The following is a 23,278-nucleotide window of genomic DNA, read 5'->3' as shown; positions in this document are numbered from 1 at the left end:
GAAAAACTAAATTATACATACAAACAAAGATCACGAAACTATTACATTGTTTCAGTTTATAGAGGGGGCGTTCCATGACAGGTGCAGGTGTCGGAAGCGGAAACTGCCGTTGTCGACTCGACGATTCGTGAATGGATTCAGGGTTAGTGTTTTATGCTCTGAAATATGTGCTTCTGTGATATGAATATACGACTAATCAATTAAATGTATTTTACACTATATGCTGTAGCTATTACTATATAATGTTATCACACTGTTGTACTCGTAGCGGATTTGTTTCTGGTGGTAGCTAAGAAAACAACATCCGTTTGAGCCTTAAGAATAACTAGCTACAGTACAGTAGCTAGCTTGATTGCCTTGACGCTAGCCATTGCACCGTCGCTGTCCTGGGTGCTGAAATCGTGATTCTTCATTTGTGTCTTGCCTGTCAGCTACAGTTTAAGCTCTATTTTAAAACGCGTCTCTGACAGGCTGAGGTGATAACATCGAAAGCGGTCTACATGCAACATCAGCCTATACAATTATTACTAGCCTCCATATTGAATTGCTTATCATCATAAATTATCTCCGCAGATTGATTGGCCGCTGTGACCGTGGTAGTCAAATAGCTGGCTAGCTGTATCCGTAGTCATTTACCACTAGCCAGTTATCGCGTTTAGCAGGCTACGTAACTGAATGTAGATTTAGTCGCAATTGCCAGTAGGCCAGCCTGCTATATTGTTGGCGTAACCTACGATTAGTTTATTGAGTCATTATGACCATGTTGGTAGCAACTAGTAGCCTACCACTGGCTTCAGCTGAGTTGCCTGCTTCTGAACTAGCATGTTACTATCTGCCAGTGCTGTATCTGCGAGCTAGCTAGAAAGCTGTAATGTGTGACAGAAAACTTGGAGATCGTTCTGTTTACTTAAGGAAGTCTTCCCCAGCAGGTTTGTGGAGCGTTAATCCAGTAGATGCCACCGTGGCGACAGGGGCCAACAGCATGAACCAGCAGTAAGATCTTGAGTGCAGAGAGCAAAGAAAGACAAAAGGATACTTTGTTTACAGGACCTACATTTTTCAATAGGTAGATTACATTTTTTAATTATAGTATATATATCACATAATCTCACAATAACACCAGTGTTATGCCTCTCTGAGAACATTTAATCTTACCAAGATGTGTGTGTGACCACTAGAATACCGTGGTTTGAGACCCCCCATCTGTCACCATGACGTCCTCTATGCTGCGTCGCCAACTGAAGAACTTGGTCCAGAACTTCTCTGAGGCCGAAGTCAAGGTAACAGAACTATTTACACAGTCTACTCTTTTACACACTTTCTCTCTATCCTCCTCTCTCCCTCTTTCTCACAGTTCCCCCTCTTTCTCTCACTACACCCTTCTGTGTCTCACCCCCCTAGTCTCCTACCTTATCCTAGCTGACACTAACTCACCGTACTGTATGCAGGTGAGAGAGGCTACCTCCAACGACCCCTGGGGCCCCTCCAGCTCCCAGATGGCGGACATCTCTGACCTCACCTACAATGTGGTGGCCTGCAACGAAATCATGACCATGCTGTGGAAACGCCTCAAAGACGACAAGAATTGGAGACACGTCCACAAGGTAACGTGAGCGGCTTTGACATCTTCCGTGACATCCAATGACTTGTTTTCCTGGTGTGCATGCTGAGTGTGCATGCTGACTGCTGCACCATATTTGAGGTAGAGTTACTGTGGCTATGGGATAACCTTAGCTTGCTGATTTGTCCTTGCAGCAGTTTTTTAATAAGCCTCTGTTCTCTTCAGACTCATCTTAAATTATGTTTGCAATGTACTTCTGGCATAACCAGTGCTGTCAAAAGCATTGATTGTGCCGTACTTTTTGATATTCATAAATAATGTATTGATTTACAGAACACTTGATTGTCCCTGAAGGCGATCTTGTTACAAAAATGGAGGATGCAGCCATCGGACTGTGTAATGCAGGCCATAGGCAGGGTGTAGCTCAGTGGTTAGAGAATTTGACTGCAAATTGAGAAGTCTCAGGTTCAAGTCCCCCTTCCTCTGTGCTGTATGTCGCTTTGGATCAAATTTGGATCTACCACTGTCATGGTAAAGGTAGTGGCTGCCACCACACAAAGCATTTGACAGCAGATCAAGAGATTGCAAGTTCAAATCTCTTCCTGCACATCCCTTGGGATAAATGGTGTCTGTTTGGTGAAAACAATAGAATAGATTGATTTTATGGTCCATGTTGTTTGTGCTACTTAGTCCCTGACTCTGCTGGAGTACTTGCTGAAGATGGGCTCAGACCGCGTGTTGCTGAAGTTGACGGACAACGTGTACATTGTAAAAGCCCTCACTGAGTTCCGATTCACAGAAAAGGACGGGAAAGACCAGGTAATCAAACGGTCATAAAGGGCCGCTTCCCAGACCACAGAGAACCCATTCCAGCTCTAGGAAGTCCACATTCTTAGAATAATGTAATCCCACATTTTTCTTTGCTTGTTGAACTATCCAACCCACATCCAGGCATTAAGCTGTATCCCCACAGTACTGCCCTACAAAGGCAAAATACCTTAACTCACCAGAGTGTAGAACTGAGAAAAACGACTTCAAAGTTTTTGTACTTGTCCTGCCAAATGTATTTTAGGTTAGAAATCTAGCAATTTGATGTTTTAGTGATTACAATTATCGACATAAAAAAATATTGATCAAAAATTGTACTTTTGACCCCTATTTTGAAGTTACGGTGCTTTGCCTTTGTTTTGCGGCACTCAAAAACGTCCAAATTGAAATACTGTTTCACTTTAACAAATAGGTAACCTAGAAACAACAACACAAATCTAGCAGTAGCCTAGTCTACTCGCTGCCGTTCAACACGAAACATCCCAAACATGAGTCCTTCGTGAGTATACTACCCTGGCAGTTAAATCAAAAACACGAGCCTTGTGACAATCAGTCACCTGTATGTTACATAGGCTTATAATATACAGAGTTTATATCGTGATAAGCAACTAAGTTGGCGAAAAAACGGAAGTTACTGTATTTGGCCTTAGCATGACCACTTACCATAGACTATACTATACGTATAGAGTATACTTCCGTAACTGATATTACGGCAGAGTTAATTCAAGATATTTAGCCACATGATAAAGCAGACCTTAACTTTTCTGAAAATGAAAAAAAATCATTTTCGACAACATTTTTAAGTGACAGTCTTGCCTTTGCACGGCAGAGTAGGCAGCTTCACCTCCAGATGGTTCATCTGCATGTGCTACACTTGCTCATACATGAGACGGGGAGCTTCTGGCTACACAACCCTCAACTCAGCCCAACTAACACTTCCCACTGACACATCCTTATTATGCTATGCTAATCCTTCACACGGTGTAAACAAGTGGCCGCCTGCACCGCCTTCAGAGGTGCCAGCCGAGCCAGCGGTGCTGATGACGTCTGTGTGTTGCCGGGCAGGGTGTGAATGTGAGGGAGAAGGCCAAGGTGGTGCTGGCTCTGATGGAGGATGAAGAGAAGTTGAAGGAAGAGAGGGAATCTGCGCTCAAGACCAGAGAGAAGACTTCAAAGAACGCAGCGGGTGAGGGGGTGATGTTTACACCGTCTTCACTGCCGTATCACTGCCGTCTCTCCCTCTCTAATCCATTCCCATGTAATGCAATGAGACTCGCTCCAGCTGTTGTTTCCTTGTAGCTTCCCTTCCATCGTAACTGACCCTTACCAGTGTCCTTCCAGCCTCGTCGACCGATCCAATACAGGACCCCAACTACAAGCCTGTGTACGTCCCCGGGGCATCTGGCCTGCCCTCTTTGGACAACATTCCGTCAGTGGCCGACCTGGCCGCCAGCTTTGCCGCCAAGAAAGAGGCGCAGCGAAAAGCGGAGTTTGAGAAGAAGGAGGCGGAACGCAGGGTAGGAGGGTCACTGCTCCATCACAGGCACTGTCCAGACACTTTCTGTTTCACTCTTAGAGTTTCTAGTCCTTTCATTGGACAAGCATGTTCACGTGCTATTGACCTGCATTGCGAGCAGTCGATGTGTGGTTGACCTTGAGGTATGTAAACAAGATTGTGGTTCCTGTCCTCTGTGGGTGTGTTAGGGCAAGATGACTGAGGAAGAGCTGCAGTGGGAGGATGCAGCCAAGGAAGACAAGCCCAAGGCAACGGAGGCCTGGGGAGGGCAGTCTGAAGAGGAGAAGCCAGAGAGCAAAGACCCTTGGGGAGCGCCGACCAAAGAGCCTACGGAGAGTCCTGATCTGTGGGGCGCACCATCTGAACCAGGCTCTGAGGACGCCTGGGGTGCACCTTCCAAACCAACTTCGGAAGATGCCTGGGGAGCACCATCCAACGCCAAAGCTGATGGTCCTGATCCGTTTGCAGCGCCGAAAGATGATTCGTATCCATTTGCAGCGCCGAAAGATGATTCGGATCCCTTTTCAGCCCCTAAAGATGACACATTTTCGACACCAAAAGATGGTCCAGATCCTTTCTCTGCCCGAAAAGATAGTTCAGATCCCTTTTCAGCTCCAAAAGATGACCCGTTCTCTGCACCAGTACAGAAAAATGGTTCAGATCCCTTTTCAGCTCCAAAAGATGACCCCTTTTCAGCACCAGCACCGAAAAATGGTTCCGATCCCTTCTCAACTCCGAAAGACGATCCCTTTTCAGCACCCGCGCAAAAAGACGGGTCGGATCCCTTTACAGCATCTAAAGACGATCCATTTACTGCTCCGTCCAAAGCTCCTAAAGACAGCGGTGCAGATCCCTTCGCGGCACCACCCAGCCCGCCCAAAAATGAGGCAGATCCATTTGCAGCCCCGCCCAGTCCTCTGACCGCCGATGCATGGGGCGTGTCCGCCGATGCCCCCGCTGCCTCCGACCTCTGGGGGGTTCAGTCTGAGCCTCTGCCAGAGAAGAAGGCTGATCCTTGGGACGCTTCCCCCACTGCCGACCTCTTCGGAGATAACTCAAAGCCAGATGATGACCCTTGGGGAGCTCCAGGTAAGGCAGAGAGATACCAATGTAGATTTATAACCGCTGATAGGTGGCGTGACTGCTGCTGTTGATCGTTCATCACCTCGAGTAAGGCAAGTGTTCCAGCCCAGAGAATGGAGAACGAGTGTTGAAACGGGTCTGTTTTGATTTCAAGCACCGGCCGTGCCTCCCAGCGGTGACGCGTGGGGCTCAGCAGCGCCCCCTGCAGAGACATCCCCCTCAGACGACCCCTGGGGAGGCGGGGGGACCACCACCACAAACGCTGCTGCCTCAGACCCATGGGGGACGCCTAGTAATGGCACAGGTAGGTCTGTGTGTTTATGTGTCTGTGTATGTTCATAAACATATGTGTAACAGGCAAACGGGTCATCTTCTAATTAAAACGTCCACAACGTATTATGTAGGTGTGACGTGCATTAAACGCATGTTAATTATGTGTGTGTTTCTTTGGTGTGTCTTTTCCTTGGTAGTCTAGCTGTGCCGTAGTAGATTTGCTGTGTTTGTCCACTAGATGGAGTAGTGTTGGAGGAGGAGCCTAACAAGCCTGAGTCGTTCCTCGGAGCAGGGGCGTCGCTGGTGGACATGGACTCTCTCCTTTCCTCCAAACCCAAACCCAAACAGCCCCCTCTGAATGCCCTCGCCTCGCAGAAATCCACAGAGGGTAAGGAGGGCTAGAGGGCGGAGAGAGAGACATAGACAGAGAGAGAGAGAGTAGAGAAAGAGAGTATCTATATGAGAAGTATATTATCCGTTCATTTAAAGCAGTGCTTGTGGTCTGTGTTTTGTTGTGTGTGTGTGTGTGCCTGGGTGTGTGTGTATGTGTGTGTTTCTAAGCACCAGTAACTGTAGCCATGTATTTAATCTGTAGAGCCTTCCCTTGCTAGATGTTAGAGATGTAACCCTCTCACCCCTCTGTTCTACACTCTCTCTCTGGGAATGCTCTGTGTCACCCCTCCTTCACCCTCCTCCCTTGATCCCCCCCCCCCCTCGATTCTGTTGCTGATCTTAATTTCCCAGGCGCTTTACGAGGCCCAGGCATGGCTGGTCCCATGGGCAGAACCATATCCATTACAGGGGTATCTCCTCCTACATTCCCCCTACAATCACCTCCCAGCCCTTTTGGTTCTACCCCTGAGTTTTATGGTATTAAACCTGGTCCCTGTTTTGAACCACCCAATCCCATGCTGAGGCCTACCTTCTCTCAGCTAATGCCCCAACCCTTTGGAGTTCCTCAACCTAACCTCACTATGCCCCCCATGAGACCTCAGATGGCTCCCACCTACTTTGGAGCCGGAGTGGTACAGCCCTGTGACGTTGGGGGGGTTCCTCAGGTTGGACACTTGGGAGCTTCCACTCCTCCAGTAGGAGGGGGAGTTCCTGTGCAGCCCCACCTGGTTTTTGGCTCAGGGTTGGGTCAACCTACTCAAAAGAATAACAACCCCTTCCTGTTTTGAGAACTTCTGTGTACAACTAGAACCTACCCTGCTCGCCTCCCTTTTACAATATGTACACCTATCAATCTAGTATAACAAGTCTGGTTTAAGTGTATGCAACAAACATGTAAGATGAAAAAACCCGATGAGAGACTAAACAAGTGTTTATTAGATTTTTTTCTGAAGAAAATAACCCATTCCAGTTTGGTTTTGTTGATTTTTTTTTTGTTGTGTTTTTTCTTTTCTTGATGACTTGATGGTGCGTCTGGGAACCAAAGTGTCTGCTGAAGCCAGTTAGTGTGTCGATCTGTTCCTCACTCAGGACGGTAGTTTAAGAGAGATGAAAGGTGAACATGACCGACCGACCAGGTGTAGACCAGAATTAACTAACCAGGGTCATGTGAAGGAGGAGGTGGGATAGCAATATTGCAGGAAATGTGTGTTTGTGTGAGGGTGTTTGTGCTCTTTTTGTTACTATGATGGAAGTATTATAACAGTATGACAATACAGCTGTTGATAGTACAGCTAATATTTATTGATCAATTTATTTATTATTAGTTTGTGAATTAATATTTATATATGTATGTATTCAAGGTTTGCACACACAAGTATATAGTTGGTTGTCTTAGTTCATCTCAAATCAAGATTGGCATAATCTTGGCATAATCTTTACAACATGATTATCATATTTGACATAATTATCATTATATTATGATTGTGATATCATAATTGTAAATACATTATCAGCCAACAAACAACCAATGGTGGCTTTATCCTCCTTTTTGCTTAATTTTGTATACACTATCAGTTCTTGTCCCTTTAAAGACAGGCACATTCTTGATTGAAAATGTAAGAATTTTTTCCATATGCATGCGTTCTGAATGGATCATATTCTGTGTTTATAAAGTATCATAGTGCGAGGTCTTAACGGTTTCGTCAGAGACTATCAAAGAAGCAGCACTCTTATCATTTGGAATTTGTAGAACTGGATGTGTTCATGTCGACCAGAAGTGGTGTTTTGCATACTGTATCTCTGCATCCCCCTCCTCAGCCTCAAACACAGGGCAGATACAGTTACTGCGAAGCGAACCGAGAAATGAAGTGGAATGCACAAGTTTAATTTAACTGAATTATAGTGTACATGGATTACTAGAATAGTATTGGTTATCATAGCTATTATACTATGATTTCATTTTGTATGAAATAAAGATGATTTATTTTATTGTGTAAAAGTTAAGGCTGTGTTGTGAACTGTGACAGTACACATTTGAGAAATAAAACTATTCAATACCTGACATGGGTGCCTTTACCTTACGATTTACACCTGGAGTTACTTCTTGACCAATAGAGGGTGGAGTTTTACACAAATAATTCAGTGCCCATACCTATCCCAGGTCTACTGTTCTGTCAAGATGTCCACAAATATACCATGACTGTGATGACTACATTAGGTAATTCTCTATTCTAAAACAGTTTAGGATTACCAATAGTGAAGACCCACCCTTTCAGAATCTGTGAGAGAATGAGGACTGGGGTCAAATGTTGCACAATATCTGCATACAGTCTTAATCTGGAGTTACCACATAGATTAAAACTGTAGTTATCTTTCAGGGAATTACCCTCAGGGTGGGGGTGAGGGAGGGTGACTCATCACTTCGGTCATCATGGGGATTCCCCCTTGGAAGGAGAAGACTGAGTGAGTAGGGGGTATGGGTGTGTGTGTACATTTGGGCGGGGGAGCTGGGGGGGGGGGGGAATCACGAGGACTAATGCTTTGTTGAACAAAACATTCATTAGTAATTTTGTGTTGAAATGCTTTACAAATATCTGTCCCTTTCCTTGTTTCCATGGCGATGATTTACGAAACCAGCTGCCATAAACCAGTAATCCATACATTGTGTGAGATTTAGCACCATGGAGGTTAGATGATTATTGAGTAGAAAAGCTGCCAATACTGCACTGTTCTCTACTTTACTTAATTCTACTCTACTGCAGTCTACTGCAACTTTACTAAGGGGTTTAATCTAGTCAGAGTAGTTACAGTAAAGTACGTGCAGTACATCCACATTCTTTCCCTAATTATAAAAGGGCTATGAAGAATACTGAGGGTAGGAAAGCCGCTGAGCATACAGAGTGAGAAAAAGAGGGAGGGAGAGAAAGAGAAGTAGGGTTAGAAATGTGACAGAATGAAGGGGGCAAAGGCAAGTGAAAGTGACAGATGGAGTTGTGAGGATTAAGAGGAATCTGGGTGGGCTTGTGATAGAAACTAGCCTAAGAAAGATGAGAGACATGAGTGCATGTGAGAGAGGGAGGAAGAGGGAGATAGAAAGAGGGAAAAAGAGAGAGCAAAAAAGTTTAGAAGGTGACTCTGGATAAGGTGGGACAAGTGCAAAGTGGAAGTGGGTGTCTGAGAGCTATATCTGGTGAGTAGTCTCTCATTTTAGTAGATGTCCTTATGTATTCTCTGTAACACATGACAGATAGTCATTCAGGAATAATGGTCTTGAGGCTGAATTAGATTTGGAGGTGATTATCAATTTATTCAAGATAGAAAGAGAGAGAGAGAGAGAGAGAGAGAGAGAGAGAAAGAGAGAGAGAGAGAGAGAGAGAGAGAGAGAGAGAGAGAGAGAGAGAGAGAGAGAAAGAAAAATAATATGAGTCAGTGACAATTGAATGAGTTTACGCTTGATAGAATAAATTGAATCTGTTGACAGAGTACTCAAGAAAGTAAAAATCATTCAATTCTTTAACATGTGTCTATAGACAAAGACTCTAAAGGAGAATGATGCTGGTGGCTCACTGGAATGACATGGCATGTAGGTGCTCCAGGATTATGATGATGATGATGATGATGATGATGATGATGATGATGATGATGATGATGATGATGATGATGATGATGATGATGATGACGATGACGATGACGATGACGAAGATGACAATAATGATTATTATCAATGGGACGATGATGATGATGAAGATGATAATGACTGATGAAGAAGGTGGTGATTGATTTCGAAGAGTGGTGATGGTGATCATGACCCTTTTGGCATTGATGTCTCCTAATCATGGCTAATACACATTCTATGTGTTTCTTCTAGGTGGTGTCCAGACAGAGGAAGGCTATAAAGATGATTCACCTACATGCCAGAGATTAGCACAGATTGAGAGGGATCAAGAGTAAGATTGAGAGATTGGACAGATCACAAGTCTCAATCTAACCGAAGGACACCGAGGTACATGGGATGAACAGAATGAGAAAACTGAGACAGGGTGGATTAGTTGCGTAAGCTGTTGTAAGATTTATCATGTAGGACAAGTGTGTGTCAGTGAATACCTGACTGGATCCAAAGCACATTATGGTCATGAGACTGGACACAAGGATACATCATGGAGCTTTCTGGACCAATATGGAGGAATAAACTAAAGGTTGCTGCTCTCCAGAACCCTGGGTCTGCTTCACCTACCTTCTCCAGAGCCTCAGATTGGTGAATGAATTTGGAGGGACTTCTGAGGGAGGGCACATTGCTGGCAGTGTGAGGAAAGGACAACGCTGAAAGTAGCAAAGACCAGAGGAAGAGAGGGAAAGAAGGATAGGTACGGGGGCAGGGTGAGCCCTCATCCCTCGGCCCATCCATCCATCTATCCATCCATCTATCTATCCATCTGTCTATCATACTCTCCACTGAGAGTAAATCCTCAAAGTTCATCTTCCTCCGCTCCACTGCTTCACGGCCCCTGACCCCTCAGCTGATCTACTGTTCTCCTCCATCTTCCCCTCGCTCCCTCCCTCTGTCCCGTCCCGTCCCGCCCCTGCCCCTCCCCCTCTCATCACTTTGTCCCATCGTGTTTCTCATACATTCTTTAATCCCTCCTAACCCCACCCCACCCATCTCTAGCGCCTGACAATCAGCCGAGCCCATTCCCATTCTGATCCCTTTCCTCCCTCCCCTCTGTTCTCCTCCTCCAACCTCCTTCCCTTCTCTCCATCCTCCCTCACACTCCCTCGTTCTTCTACCTCAACTAGCTGCTTCTTCCCAAAAGTCATCCTATCCCCATCCCTTGATTCCTCAATCCCTTCGTCCCTCACCACTCTCAATTTCTCCATCTCCTCTACCACTCCCGGTGGGTCCCACCCACCACGCCCCACAAACTCTCAACCATGCTTGACAACATGTCCAGACGCAACCGCACCCTACTCTCACTGTCTCTCACCTCATTGGCTCTGGCCTTGTCTGTTTTGGCCTTCTGCACCTCCTATTGGTGCGAGGGCACCCACAAGGTGGTCAAGCCCCTCTGCCTTTCCCCAGTCAAGATGAAGAACTGCGGACAGAACAACAGCCAACCATACACTACAGGTGAGGCAGACAGAGAGACTTGGCCTCCACACATCATCTCTGTTGAGTGCTTCTAAACTCTTCAGAGAAATTCTGTGTGGCTGAGTAAAAGAGCAACCAAGATGTATCAGTGCAAAGCTTGTGTTTCTCCTCATGTTACGAATATCCCCTCATCCTCTCAACCCCTCTCCTCCGCTCTGCCCTGCCTTCTCTCTCCCCCTGCGCCCCCCCCCCCCCCTCCCCCTCCTCAGAGAGCCCGACCGTGGACCCCACGAAGCCCATTTCCAATGTGACGCTGACACCGCTGCAAAAGGAGGAGCAAGCACGCCTGAGGAAGAAGCAGCTGGCCAACGCCGTCCACTACATCTGGGAGACTGGCGAGGACAAGTACATGCTGCGTTACTTCCACACGGGCTTCTGGCACTCCTGCGAGAAGCACAACGAAGGTCAGGACGCTTGCTAACGTAGGCCAAGCCACATAGTGGAGGTAGTTGGAGACTGAGATGATATTAGATGAGCCTATGATTTATGCTGTCATGGCGTGAGAGAAAGTATTGAGTCAGGAAATCAAATGATTCTGTAATGAAGGTGGTCTGGAGACTCTGATGTTAAGAGCCTAAGGGCTGCTTTCGCACACCAATAATAATAAATAATAATAATAATAAAGTGTTGCTTTATTCTAGATCTACAGTTTGAGGTACAGGAAGGTCTGTACATGTACTGTGCATTGAGCGGTTGTTGAGGAATGAGATGGGACCTTTGACCCTGTACAGATCATCTGTAAAACAGAAAGATTTTATTAATCTGTGTTTATCCTACCTTAGAGGAGAAGTGCCGTAGCTTCATAGAGCTGACTCCAGGAGAAACACAAGGTTTGTACTAAGGATGCAATGTGTCATGTGATATAGATTCCCATAGAAAACAAGCAATCAAGTCTTGTGATAAAATACCTTTTTTCAGATGTGAAATATATAACATATACATCTTCCTTTTCCTTGCATTTTTCCTATTCCCATCCCTTTATTTCCTTCCTCTCTCTCTCTCTCTCTCTCTCTCTCTCTCTCTCTCTCTCTCTCTCTCTCTCTCTCTCTCTCTCTCTCTCTCTCTCTCCCTCCCTTCTCCCCGCCCAGGCGTGCTGTGGCTCTCAGTGATATCAGAGTTCACGTACATTGGCCTGCTGGCAATGGGCTTCCTGCTCATGTGGATGGAGGTCCTGTGTCTCTGCGCCCGCAAGGAGATGTACGCCCTCAAGATCAACGCCTACGCCGCCATGTGCACCGTCCTCTCAGGTGAGGTGGTGGTGGATGCAGCTTCCAAGGATATGACCACGAATGCAGATTTGTCATGGACAGCCCCTCTCTCTCTCTCTCCCTCACACTGCCCTTGTCTCTCTCCCCCACACTGTCTCTGTCTCTCAGGACTCATGGGGATGGTGGCCCATATGATGTACACCACTGTCTTTCAGATGACAGTCAGCATCGGCCCTAAAGACTGGCGGCCTCAGACTTGGGACTACGGCTGGTCCTTCGCGTCAGTATCTCCTCAGTCATATCTGCCAACATATCTGAAAAAACCTTGTCATGATTAACTGGAAGTAATGTGATTTGTTCAATTTGGTTTAAATCCACATATGCAAACCTTTCACTGTGTTCTACTGTTCCTCCTTGATTCTTCCCTCCATCTGTCCCCTCCTCCGTCACCCCTCTAGCATGGCATGGCTCTCCTTCAGCTGCTGCATGGCTGCTGCCGTGGCAACCCTCAACTCCTACACCAAGACATTGATCGAGATGAAGCACCGGGCTCGCGTGCGATTGGAGGAGGCCCGCGCCGCCAGCCACGCACCCTCGTATGACGAGGTGATCCAGGCCGGTGGCGTGTACTCAGTCAGCCGCCTCCTCCAGCACTGCCACCAGGGGGCGCTCATGGACCCCCTGTGGCCCCGAGGGGAGGGCCCGGCAGTGGGGCCAGCAGCAGGGGGGGTGGACCCCCACGGCATGGTGCTGGTGGGGGGCTGCGGGACGGAGGGTTGTGAGGACTGTGAGAGAGAGATGGACGAGATGGAGGATGCCCTGGAGAGGGAGGAGAGGGATGAGAGGGAGGAGATGGAGGAGCGGGAGGACTCACTGTGCTAATGGGATATAAGGGGGAAGGGCCTACAAGAGGGAGAAGTTATGAGAGGTGAAAATACGTTTATCTATCTCCCAAGACTTTGAAAATACTAATCAAGAAATTGTATTTGTCATACACTTGCAGTTTCTTTAGAAATGTATATCTTTTAAGAGTATAAGACAATTTTTTACACATTGGAAATAATTTTAGATGGCTTTTGATTTATTATTTGATGAAAACCCTTTAGACATTTTACATGTTTGATGTTCAGGTGGCGTTGACCTGGAATGCATGTAAAGGTCCTTTATGTACGTTTATTGTGTTGATAGTGATCCTGTCTAACTTCTATATTGATGGTAACTTTGTTCCCTCATATAGAAATGAATAAAGGTAGTGAAATGGACTGACTTCTGAAACAACGCACTGGCAGATGTGTTGCTATTTCTGTTCTTATACTCAAAAGAACGAGACAAATCCCGTCCTTTAAAGCATTGTCTACAGTCCTACATAAACAGATGTTTTGGACGTGGAAGCGTGTCTGGTGGACTGTCCTGAGACAGCATAGATGAATCTGTACTGTGTGGATGAGCCGAAGGACAGATACATGACCCTGCCTCCATCTGGAGCACGTAGCTTTGCAGGTCAGGACAGACAGATGCTTTCAAATTCTGGACTCAAGATTATATCAATAATCTCCCCAGTCAGAAAGATAAGAAAAGCGACAGACAAAGGGATGAGAGAGAGGGAGTGTTTTGTGTGTGACAGGGAGAGCAGGAGTATGTGTGTGTGAGAAAAAGAATGAGAGAGGAGAGTGGGAGAGACACAAAGAGATGGGGAGATAGAGAGAACAACAGGTGGAGGAGGAAGAGGATTAGAAAGAGGGAAAGACGGGGAAGAAAATAAAAAGGTTATGTACGATAAAAAGGAGTGCAGTGACAAAGTTCAATGTTATAATAAGGCTACTGAAAATACAAAATAATTACAGTTTCTACATTTGATGTATAATATACAACAGTTAACATTTTTGTTGTTTACATTTTCCTAATTTAGAACCATAAGTGAGAAGAAAAAAACTTTGAAATGAAAGAACGTATATCACAGTTGGGATGTTTATTTCAAAACATGTTTAAAAGCAGCAAAAACATTATAAAAACAGAAGGAGAATAACAAGCCTGAAGAGCATTTAAAATGTTATAACTAGAGTATTGGATTACAATGTAGTGTATAGATACACCGTATTCCATTCCAGTTAGAACTAATTTATGATCTATGACCCGTAACATCCTTATTTACAATTGCAATTTGCAAATATTCCAACTAAAAAGGACTTACAGGATACATGTCTCTGTGACCTCTTAGTAGAATAAAAAATCAAGCAATTAAGTATTTCTGGAATCGCTGATGGACAGATATACCAAAAGTATGTTTAGCAGATGTCCAGTAAGAACTGGGCCAGGATGATAAATGAAGTCGACATGCTTACGTAACAGATTTCTTAAGCACTGTAGCGAACGTCTCTGTTGGTGCGCACCTAGGTATTACACAACACCTCCACTCACAACCACAGGGATCCTTATGGCGTGTCAGGCTGTGAAGGGATACCAAACTTTGACTCACACAGGACACATAGCTGTTAAAACGGAATCTGTGATCACTTTGGGTTCATCCATTTCTAGAGACAGTTGCTGGAACTCCCACCTAAATGGAGTCCTGATGAACCAGCATTAGTACCTGTGAACAGTCTACAATGTAGTAAAAAAGGAACAAACCAATCTAACTTGATCAAAAGCAACTCTGAAGTAATCAATATAAGTTTTCACCTTTCACCACAAGCATTGCAGTTGTAGCTGCATTACATCCAAAAAGTAAGCTCTAGACTAGAGTTTGTCCTGAGGTAAATGTCTTATGCTGTGGTTCTGTTGAGGTTGGCAGAGTATTGATGGCGTGAACTTTACACCCATTGAGAGTTAACACTGTATATGTATCTATGGTAACAACATTGTATTTGTTTTGAACACATTTTCAACACTGTACACAGGTTCCATGAAGTATCATGGCGTTGTTTCTAAAAGCAAAATCTGCTAATCATTGCTGCCCATGTCCGAACAGTGTAACAAAAAACTAGATCAGGACACAGACAGCTTGCAAATCATGTTAAAAGTGTTTGAGATTAAGACTGCTGATCTTCTTTCTTGTCCGCTCTGGCTAGCCTAGCCTCTATCATTCTGGCCTAACATACGAAGAGAGTCGTATAGTTTTACTCCACTTCTTGTGAGCACAGACATCTGTGTCCTTGCAGCTAGATGCACAAAGTGGATGCCACTGTTATCCTATCAGCAGATGAACTCTTTTAAACCTGATTTGAGCTTCTTTTACACTCAGTGGATGGCTTATACAAGGACTCAGTTTCAGTATCACCTCAAACAAACTTCTAGATTGACGGAAGGGCCTGGCCAAGAATCTGAGAGGTAGGAGGTCGTACGCAAGGCTCGCTGTGGATGTGTGTAGAAGAGAAGTTGAGTACGGAATCTCTGAAGGAGTTACTGGGTTGCTTCGTACTGGATGAGACGAAGCGCAGATTCGCTCGCCATGACGCTTGAGATGAACTCTCCTTCGGCCACTCGATCTGAGAAAAAAAGTTCAAAAGAAGAAAGAATGAGAAAACAATCCGTTTTACACTGATACAGCAAATCCACACAGTGGCCGAAGAAAGCCATGGCACGTTGTCTCACCCTGTACCCCTCCAACCCTCCTGCTCACCATTATCCTCTTTCTCAAAGACGTTCCAGAGCTTCTCTGCTCTCTTCTCTGGTGTGTTTTCATCCTCAGGTAAGTCAGCCACCTTGTCTTTGGGAATCAGTTTGAAGAGAGCCTGCAGAACACAAATGTCGCACAGGGTTCACGTGGAGATCAACCTACAGGTCCAGAACTACATCATGTCACTGTCATAAGGACGCTCCGCCGCCAACTATCAAACATTGTCCAACTATTAGTTGCATCATCATTAATCTGTCACCATCTTTTTGATTCCACCTGCCAGTATTAAAGACTCATGTATAGACTCAAGACTTAAAGACTGATTAATTTTCTGAAAAGCCAAACTATCGACAGCTGAACCACATCAGAATGCCTACTGCAGATCACCAAGCTTCTGACCAAACACCAATCCCTCCTCATAATCTCTCATATGAACGATCACCGATGATCATGTTTCTGCTGGCAAAACCTCCACTGGGGAAGGGAGATTAGTCGGGAAAACTGTGTTTGGTGCTTGATACGATTGTCTCCTAATCTTTAAAGGTAGTGGAGTGCAAAACAAGTCCTTGTAAGCATTTGATCATGTACATGGATTCACACCTCTCCACTCAGCTCAATAACATGAGTTGAAGATGAGAATAACGTTGCCACGTGTTAAGCTGTTGTGTGGACAGATATTTTGTTGTAGTTCTTCTTGGGGTACCACTGATCTGATTTTCAAGGAAAGGATAGATGCAGTGACGAAGGGATGGGTGAGTTGAGATTTCACAGCTGACATAACAACAATATTGAGAATAAACAATGATATCAGCACAGCTGGCCGATCGTGGAGACCGAATAGAGAGGATTTCTTTTGTCATTGTACCTAGATTCCCTGATTTTATTGATGAAAGCTCTAGCTGTCTGTGTTTTCTCGACATGGATTTATAAAACAGTGAGGGACCAAAACACCCTTCGGTGAATCATGGAAAAACATAATGATTTCAACCTCAACCTCAAAACAATCAAAGGGCAAAAATGTTAAAGGAAAGGTTATTGGAATGACAGAGCTGGGACGACTAGCTCACACTCAAGCTCCTAACATGTAAACACAGGCTTAGGGAGGATTACAGCTGGACGACTGCATGGTGGTCAGGCTGTCAAGTGAGTCACCAAACATAGTGACCAACAACCATGCTTCTGACAGTGTCAGACATAGCCAAGTTGGAAGGATTACGTCTTTTCCTTGTCTTCGTCACTAGCCAACCCACAAATTACAGGGAGACAGAGTCTTGCCCAAAGACTCCTTCTCTCTTTCACTCACACCTGGAGTTACAAAAGTAGTCACTTTGTTTATTCACTACTCCGTTTTTATTGGCTATTCATTTCATTCATTAGTCAAGCAGATGATTTTACCCACAATGACAACAGGGGGGAGAGTTGAACCAACAACCTCATTATCTGCAGTCAAATACTCAGCAATAACCATCGCTGGGGTCAAAACAAAATGGCCCCCATGACACCGTCAAGCTCCTCTTTCACGCGCAGCACTTGACCAGCTGGCACAACTGGCACAAGTTAAGATATTGTCCCCATTTAATCTGTTGGAAACAATATGTTGGCAAAGCTTTTGCGACTCTCACTCAATTATCATGGTTGAGAGCTCTGTGTCAGCCACTTAGCACAGGCTAAGGCCACACCCACATGCGCTTGTTAACGTTTAAGACACTGACTAATCTGTATTTAAGATTCCCGTGTGGACCAGTCCACTTCTTCTATTTTCTACTACGGTATATTTATCCTTCTCCTCCCCTCCCTACCCATATTCCCTGGACACATCTAGATTGTCCTCATGGTGGGGTCAAGTTGAATATGTCTGTTAATTTGGGCAACACTCAGGTTAAAAGACGTTACCTAAATACTTTAAGTTACATCAAAAAGGTTGGATCTAGGGAAGTGGTCAGGCAACAGGCAGACAATTAGAGAGCCACAAAGAGAGATGGAGCCAACAGGGAGAGAAGCAGGGAGAACGAGAGGGAGAGCTGTCAGGGAAGGAGAGGGAGAGCAGTTAGTAGTATTCTGCAGGGTAGGGACATTAACTAGTCTTAAAGCTGGTGTAAGCAAGTTTTGCAAAGCTAGCTATTTTAACTCCTATTCCAAACTATTCAAACCATAATATCCCATCCCCTCCCTTCAAAGCCACTCCCACAAAACACATGAATGCCTGACTACAGAACTGCCGGGAGACTTGTCTAGTTAGTCCATGAAAGAGAGTATTTGAGAAAGCAGCATTGTTTTTTTCACAAATTACCCCATGTCCCATTCACATGTAAGAACACACACAACACTATAATAATGAACATAAACATGGCTAGTGTTAGTACACAGTCCTTTCAAGCTAGCATTTAGTATTGGGAAATTATATAATAGATTTTTAACTGTGAAATCTGGAACTGGTTTCATTGCCTGCTCTTTCTTTGCCATTATTGTGCCTCTAGCTCGGTTGTTTAGAATACCTCTGCCTAGCCTGGTTGAAAACTACAGTAACGTGCTTTGAGTGCAGGGGCAGAGTGCGGACAGGTAGGTAGGTACAAAGACAGGTAGCCCGTCCAATTATTAGTCTTGGAACGGTCTTAATGATTTGTCGTGTTTATTACAGTCCTGCACGCCCACAGATGTGAGATTGACTTCATATTACCGTCAAACGTTTACTTTGACGGTAAGTAAACGTTTACTTTGGCAAATATGACAAAAAGTGCTTCTCAACAACATTGTCTACACCATCTATAAAGGGCAATTTTGGTCTGTTGCAAGAGATAGTATAAAGACATAGCCAGGAAAAATTTACACCAGCAATGCATTGTCTGTCGAAACATTATGCATTTTCGTATGCAATGTGCAACTTTTCCAGTTACAATACAGTTGACATGCTTGCGTGTAAAAGGGGTTATACAAATACATTTGATTTGATAAAGAATCAATAAATACCTGAACAAACCTACCTACTATAAGTCTTTATGATGATCAACTTTGAGAGCAACCATGGACAAAACTCGGGGCCTGTCGCTCTCACTGACACAGCAGTGGTCACATATATGCACACTACACTATTTCCCTTGTTTGTGTCGTTGTCCATCCATCCATTCATCCATCATCCCACCCATCCATCCACTTTCCCTTCAGATAAATTCTCTTTCACTGAACTCACGTTGCAGATCTGCTGTACTTCTGACTTGGTGATATACCCGTTCTTGTCCACATCAAACAGTGAGAAGGTCCACTCCAACTTCAGGGTTATCTTCCCAGAGGACGTCATGTGCAGGGCGATGATGTACTCTCTGAAGTCCAGCATCCCGTCATCGTTGGTGTCAAATGAGCGGAACACATGCTGGGCGTAGGTCTTGGCATCGCTCTCTGGGAAGAACTTGCCGTAGATACCTTCAAACTGTTCCGGTGAGATGCGCCCTGATGGACACTGCTTCTGGAAGTTTTCATACCACTGGGCGATTTCACTCTCGCTGAACTTGGTGGTGAGACGAAGGTCCTTCAGCATCTCCTTGGATACAGCACCACTCTGGGAGTTTCCCATGATGTCAGCTGAAAGAAGGAAAATATGTTCCTGTATCCTTAATGGACAAAAAACAAGCAATCTCTGTTTTAGGTCTCTGTGTATCTCAGTTTCCACGTTTTTCTACTTCTGACAGAGAACGATATCCAGCAGAAATTATGCAAGGCCGATCAGTTCTTTATCACCAGTTGTCCTGTTCAGACTCTTTGGAGCTAGACAGACTGGGAAAAGAAGTGAGAGGAGTGTTAAGTAAGCCTATTAAGAAGACTGTGGTCAAGCTTATTGAGTCCATTTCAGGAGGTTAGCTACAAATAGAGAGATGCCTACTAGAACCAATCATGGATCGATGTCCACATACTGATGGGGCGTCAGAAATCCTAAAAGCTATCCAACTGCTGTGATCATTGAGACTCTGCCTAGTCAGCGGTCAGTCGCCGCTATCTCTGCTATGTCTCCCCCTACTGGGCTCTAACCCACAACCCACTCCACATGGCCTGTGACTGGGGGAGGGGGATTTGGATAGGAGTACCCGAGACATACACCTGGAGCAAAGAACACGTACATCTGATTGGGAATCATATTCACTACAATAAGAGTTAGATGCACAATATTTTATACTCTCGTTCAAAGTTTTGTTACGTAAACTGTAATTTATCATGAAACTTGGTGGCCGCACACCTCACATTCTTAAAAATAGTCAACATCAGCGATTGAATGAACATTAGACCGCAGACAAGTACATTAGAAATGTTTAGTGTGATCACCACCATAGTTCAACTCTGAATCTCACCATTGGAGTAAGGTACATTGTAACAGGCGTCAAACGTTTGCACTGAAGTAATGCTTCACTTCTTACAACTAGCTGCTTTCACATGACAAAATCTTTCAGAGGAACCAAGAAAAAAGGTGAAGTCAGTAGCTTACCTTGGCTGTTGATGGAGAGGAGTGCGTAGCGAAGTAACCGACAGCGGAGAGAGAGGAGGGATCTTGCTAACAACCTGCCTGGTTAAGTCAATTAGCCAGGATTCAACTGAAGCTGAGCCCACGAGGAGCCTTAAATAAACTGCGGATCACTTTCGGTCTGATTCTCTCATATTCACAATCTGAACAATGGTGATACTTTGTGGCACAGAACACTGGGTTGTCCGTGTGTGAGTGTATGTGCAGGGCTTTTGCTTTCCTTCTACTGTTTCACCAGGCTGAACTGTTGGGAGTTGGGCCGTGTATCATGTGCTACAGCCAACTACTCAACATATGCAAGTTATCTTTCTCAAAACAAAACCTATGAAAAGTTCTTAACGACCCCGAAGGTTTTAAATATCAACTTCAAGACAACAAGGGGGGCTGTTGCGCATGTGTTCCTGGGGGTTTAACATGCTTACTTTATCCACATTACCTAAGCCCCAGCCCACCACCTGGCCTATGGAAACAAAATCCTGATGTATACAATATTCACTTAGTGTACCACACCAACATCATATTTAGATGGAGTAAGTATTGGTAAAGGATTCTGAGACACCATAACAAACCTTGATGATTGATGATGGTGTTGACCAGGCACAGACTTTCAGACAGACTTGTCTGACTCAACATGTCTCGGTTTCTCTTCTTCTCTCCTTCCTCCTCAATTCTCTCTCCATTTCTCCAATCTCCATCTGTGATTCTACTTCCATGCCCACAATTGGTGTATTGTCATGTCACTTCAACATGATATACATTACTGTGTTCACATTAATTTATAGTTCACATTGACATTTGACATATTCAAGGTGCAGTTTAGCTTAGGTCTGTGTCTCAGAGCTGTGGTCATTGTATGTGTCACCGTCTCAGTGGATGATGACATGTCATAGTGAGTCCTGAAGATATTCCAAGTGGGTCGGACAACGCCCATCAGATACACAGAAGGTACTCAGCTCTATGCAAGATCAGCCAGCATCACTCATCTACGCTTTGATCAGCAACATAGTCCTCTCTACTCTGCTTAAATCATCAGACAACACTCATTCACCAATTCACCCTTGCTCTTATTGTCCAACCACCCATCTACCCCTCCTTCCCGAGAGGGGATTTTCCATGACAAGATAGAAATAAAAGTCCCCCTCAAACCTTAAAGGATTAGTTCCCTGCCCACCCAACCCTGATCCAGTAATGAAGCCCCACCTATTGGAAACAAGCTCACCTTTACTCGTGTGTGTGTGTGTGTGTGTGTGTGTGTGTGTGTGTGTGTGTGTGAGAGAGAGAGAAAGAGAGAGAGAGAGGCTAAAAATTTAAGAGGGCAAGAGGTTCTGAGGCGATTAAAAGGTGAGCATGCACTCATTTTAAGAGGGTACCCGAGAGAAAACAAGATCAAATGATCAAGACATTGATCTAAATAGCATGTTTGTCCAGCCCTGTGTCAAGCAGTATTATAACGTGTGCGCTTGATTTTGTTTGTCAAGCACAATAACATCAACACAATGCAATCTGTGTCACTCAAACTCATTAATCAAGAGGACAACCCTCAGCATGAGGCCTGGGAAAAGTGAAGACATTGCTGGCTAAATGCTACTCGCACATGCAAACATAGCATGCATCTATAGAATGCACTATGCATGCATACTACTAATAATGTATGCAGTTAGAAGCATGCTCTGAAACAAAGGACTAGTGAACTGTGAATTATCTGATTCTCTAAGTGGCTTAGCTTTACCAATGAATATACCTGCTTGGAGCTACGAGTGCATCCAGTAAAGAGCTCTTTTGCATACCTGGCAGACGAGCTCTCTTTCCTGCTGGTCTTTTCTCACTCCTTCGTTCTCTCTGAATAAATCTCTAATAAATATTTCCTTTCTCATCCATGTCCTTCCATATTTACAAAGCTGTGAGGATTCACTCTACGCATTTATTTGAAAAAGAAATTATAAACAGACATGCTTGAAAAATGACAAAAAAACAAAGGCAATATTACATCAAGACATCTCACCTGTAGCCATTGTAACAGAACAACCATTATGTGAAGCTGGTGTACTATTATATTTGAAATGTTCTGAACACATACATTTATGTTAAAGGACATTTTGGTGTGAAACATTATTAGCTCATAAAAAGCACAACTGAGCTTTGACATCGCAGACACCAGTTCTAGGTTCCCCGATGCCCTCGGTAGGTGCGAATCTTGCGGCTGAGGTTACGAGCTAGTCTGTCTACAGCACTGCCAATGTGTCCCATCTCCTTGCTGGTGGCCAGGCCTTCGATGTTGCCACTGTACCACAGTACCCAACCCCAGAGGGACATGACCACCAGCAATGCTCCCGTGTACACCAGCAGGTCACCAAAGTCCTGGCCCTGGATCTCCAGAGGGACAAACACTCCCACCAGCAGGGCGGCTCCACCGAGTAGATCCATCATCACAGCAAAGGCCAAAGCCAGCTTGCAGTGGGACAGGCCCTCACACGCAACCATGGTCACCTAGAAGGAGAGCACTGATCAGAGGGGCCTTCCGAGATGGTTTAATGGCTATATACAGCCTTTTAAAAGATCGATTTAATCTAAAACACGGAAACATCTGTACATCTATAACTTTTAAATTGAAATTGAATTGAAATTATACTGTGCATCTACAAGTCTATCACAAACTATTGATGCTGAATGCTGTGTTCAAAACAAATGGTCCCAGCAAAAATAATATTGATAGTAAAACACAATATAATAAATGTTTTCTCTAAGCTTACAACGCATAATTAGCTCAGGGTCGCATATTAGCCTACACACGAAAACAAACCTTTGATCACAAAACCACAATCGAGCTACAGTTCGAGCCTTTTACTAAGATATTGGTCTATAGACATTTTCTGTAAAGGTTGCAGTCTACCTGTCCATAGTTTGGCATGTTGCTCAAGCATAGTTTGATTTAAAATTCAACTTAACTGTAACTCACAGATCAATGTTTTTAAAGCCTTAAATCGTGCTTCATCGAGACTTCGGCGGAGTTTTCCACAACTTCGTTAGGTAGCTTACTCTTCGTGCTTCCGGACCCACCTGTAGCCCCATTCCGGAAAGGTGTTTTCACTGATATTTTCACAGATCTAAATAGACATTGGACTGGTGTAAACACAGGTAGCCCAGTGC

The 23,278-nt window shown here is 44.6% G+C and overlaps 4 protein-coding genes across 6 annotated transcripts; 2 read left to right on the top strand and 2 right to left on the bottom strand.

Moving 5' to 3' along the window:
- Positions 1-111: 111 nt before the first annotated feature.
- Positions 112-7,709, top strand: epn1b (epsin 1b). Of its 2 annotated transcripts, none has more exons than XM_047019286.1 (11): positions 112-142; positions 930-1,066; positions 1,179-1,280; positions 1,449-1,604; positions 2,252-2,380; positions 3,455-3,575; positions 3,731-3,906; positions 4,094-4,994; positions 5,143-5,292; positions 5,500-5,649; positions 6,006-7,709. In XM_047019286.1, exons 3-11 carry the CDS (start codon positions 1,212-1,214, stop codon positions 6,440-6,442), a joined length of 2,289 nt encoding a protein of 762 aa, XP_046875242.1. In that variant the 5' UTR covers positions 112-142; positions 930-1,066; positions 1,179-1,211; the 3' UTR covers positions 6,443-7,709. The 2 variants fall into 2 exon arrangements, with proteins under 2 accessions (XP_046875242.1, XP_046875243.1); XM_047019287.1 differs by having other exon boundaries at positions 119-142; positions 927-1,066.
- Positions 7,710-10,497: 2,788 nt separating this feature from the next.
- On the top strand, positions 10,498-12,890 carry si:ch211-232m10.6 (uncharacterized protein LOC572203 homolog). Its single transcript, XM_047019693.1, has 6 exons — positions 10,498-10,779; positions 11,010-11,204; positions 11,583-11,630; positions 11,889-12,047; positions 12,177-12,288; positions 12,467-12,890. The coding sequence occupies exons 1-6, from the start codon at positions 10,584-10,586 to the stop codon at positions 12,888-12,890; spliced, it is 1,134 nt and encodes a 377-aa protein (XP_046875649.1). The 5' UTR covers positions 10,498-10,583.
- Positions 12,891-13,962: 1,072 nt separating this feature from the next.
- On the bottom strand, positions 13,963-20,103 carry rcvrn3 (recoverin 3). Its single transcript, XM_047019853.1, has 4 exons — positions 20,096-20,103; positions 18,812-19,200; positions 15,628-15,739; positions 13,963-15,493 (listed from the first exon to the last, which is right to left on the bottom strand). Exons 2-4 carry the CDS (start codon positions 19,190-19,192, stop codon positions 15,408-15,410), a joined length of 579 nt encoding a protein of 192 aa, XP_046875809.1. The 5' UTR covers positions 19,193-19,200; positions 20,096-20,103; the 3' UTR covers positions 13,963-15,407.
- A 1,929-nt stretch (positions 20,104-22,032) lies between these two features.
- tmem238a (transmembrane protein 238a) lies at positions 22,033-23,216 on the bottom strand. 2 transcript variants are annotated; one of them, XM_047019854.1, is made up of 2 exons: positions 23,088-23,216; positions 22,033-22,618 (listed from the first exon to the last, which is right to left on the bottom strand). In XM_047019854.1, exon 2 carries the CDS (start codon positions 22,610-22,612, stop codon positions 22,292-22,294), a length of 321 nt encoding a protein of 106 aa, XP_046875810.1. In that variant the 5' UTR covers positions 22,613-22,618; positions 23,088-23,216; the 3' UTR covers positions 22,033-22,291. The 2 variants fall into 2 exon arrangements, with proteins under 2 accessions (XP_046875810.1, XP_046875811.1); XM_047019855.1 differs by having other exon boundaries at positions 23,078-23,179.
- Between the last annotated feature and the right edge of the window lie 62 nt (positions 23,217-23,278).

Source organism: Hypomesus transpacificus, chromosome 4 (genome assembly GCF_021917145.1).
Source record: "Hypomesus transpacificus isolate Combined female chromosome 4, fHypTra1, whole genome shotgun sequence".
Classification (NCBI taxonomy): Eukaryota; Metazoa; Chordata; class Actinopteri; order Osmeriformes; family Osmeridae; genus Hypomesus; species Hypomesus transpacificus.
Note: the sequence above shows the minus strand (reverse complement) of the source record. Positions and strands in the feature narration are given on the sequence as shown.

What these genes read in the sequence shown, in the direction of transcription:
- tmem238a (XM_047019854.1), bottom strand. Translation starts at nt 22,612, where the DNA reads ATGGTTGCGTGTGAGGGCCTGTCCCACTGCAAGCTGGCTTTGGCCTTT.
- rcvrn3 (XM_047019853.1), bottom strand. Translation starts at nt 19,192, where the DNA reads ATGGGAAACTCCCAGAGTGGTGCTGTATCCAAGGAGATGCTGAAGGAC. An exon ending in AAGTACAGCAGATCTGCAAC is followed by an intron (nt 15,740 to 18,811) that starts GTGAGTTCAGTG and finishes TGTGTTCTGCAG; the next exon opens with GCTCTCTTCAAACTGATTCC. An exon ending in CTTTGAGAAAGAGGATAATG is followed by an intron (nt 15,494 to 15,627) that starts GTGAGCAGGAGG and finishes TTTTTTTCTCAG; the next exon opens with ATCGAGTGGCCGAAGGAGAG.
- si:ch211-232m10.6 (XM_047019693.1), top strand. Translation starts at nt 10,584, where the DNA reads ATGCTTGACAACATGTCCAGACGCAACCGCACCCTACTCTCACTGTCT. An exon ending in GACTCCAGGAGAAACACAAG is followed by an intron (nt 11,631 to 11,888) that starts GTTTGTACTAAG and finishes CTCCCCGCCCAG; the next exon opens with GCGTGCTGTGGCTCTCAGTG. An exon ending in GACTACGGCTGGTCCTTCGC is followed by an intron (nt 12,289 to 12,466) that starts GTCAGTATCTCC and finishes TCACCCCTCTAG; the next exon opens with CATGGCATGGCTCTCCTTCA.
- epn1b (XM_047019286.1), top strand. Translation starts at nt 1,212, where the DNA reads ATGACGTCCTCTATGCTGCGTCGCCAACTGAAGAACTTGGTCCAGAAC. An exon ending in TCTCTGAGGCCGAAGTCAAG is followed by an intron (nt 1,281 to 1,448) that starts GTAACAGAACTA and finishes TACTGTATGCAG; the next exon opens with GTGAGAGAGGCTACCTCCAA. An exon ending in AAAAGGACGGGAAAGACCAG is followed by an intron (nt 2,381 to 3,454) that starts GTAATCAAACGG and finishes GTTGCCGGGCAG; the next exon opens with GGTGTGAATGTGAGGGAGAA.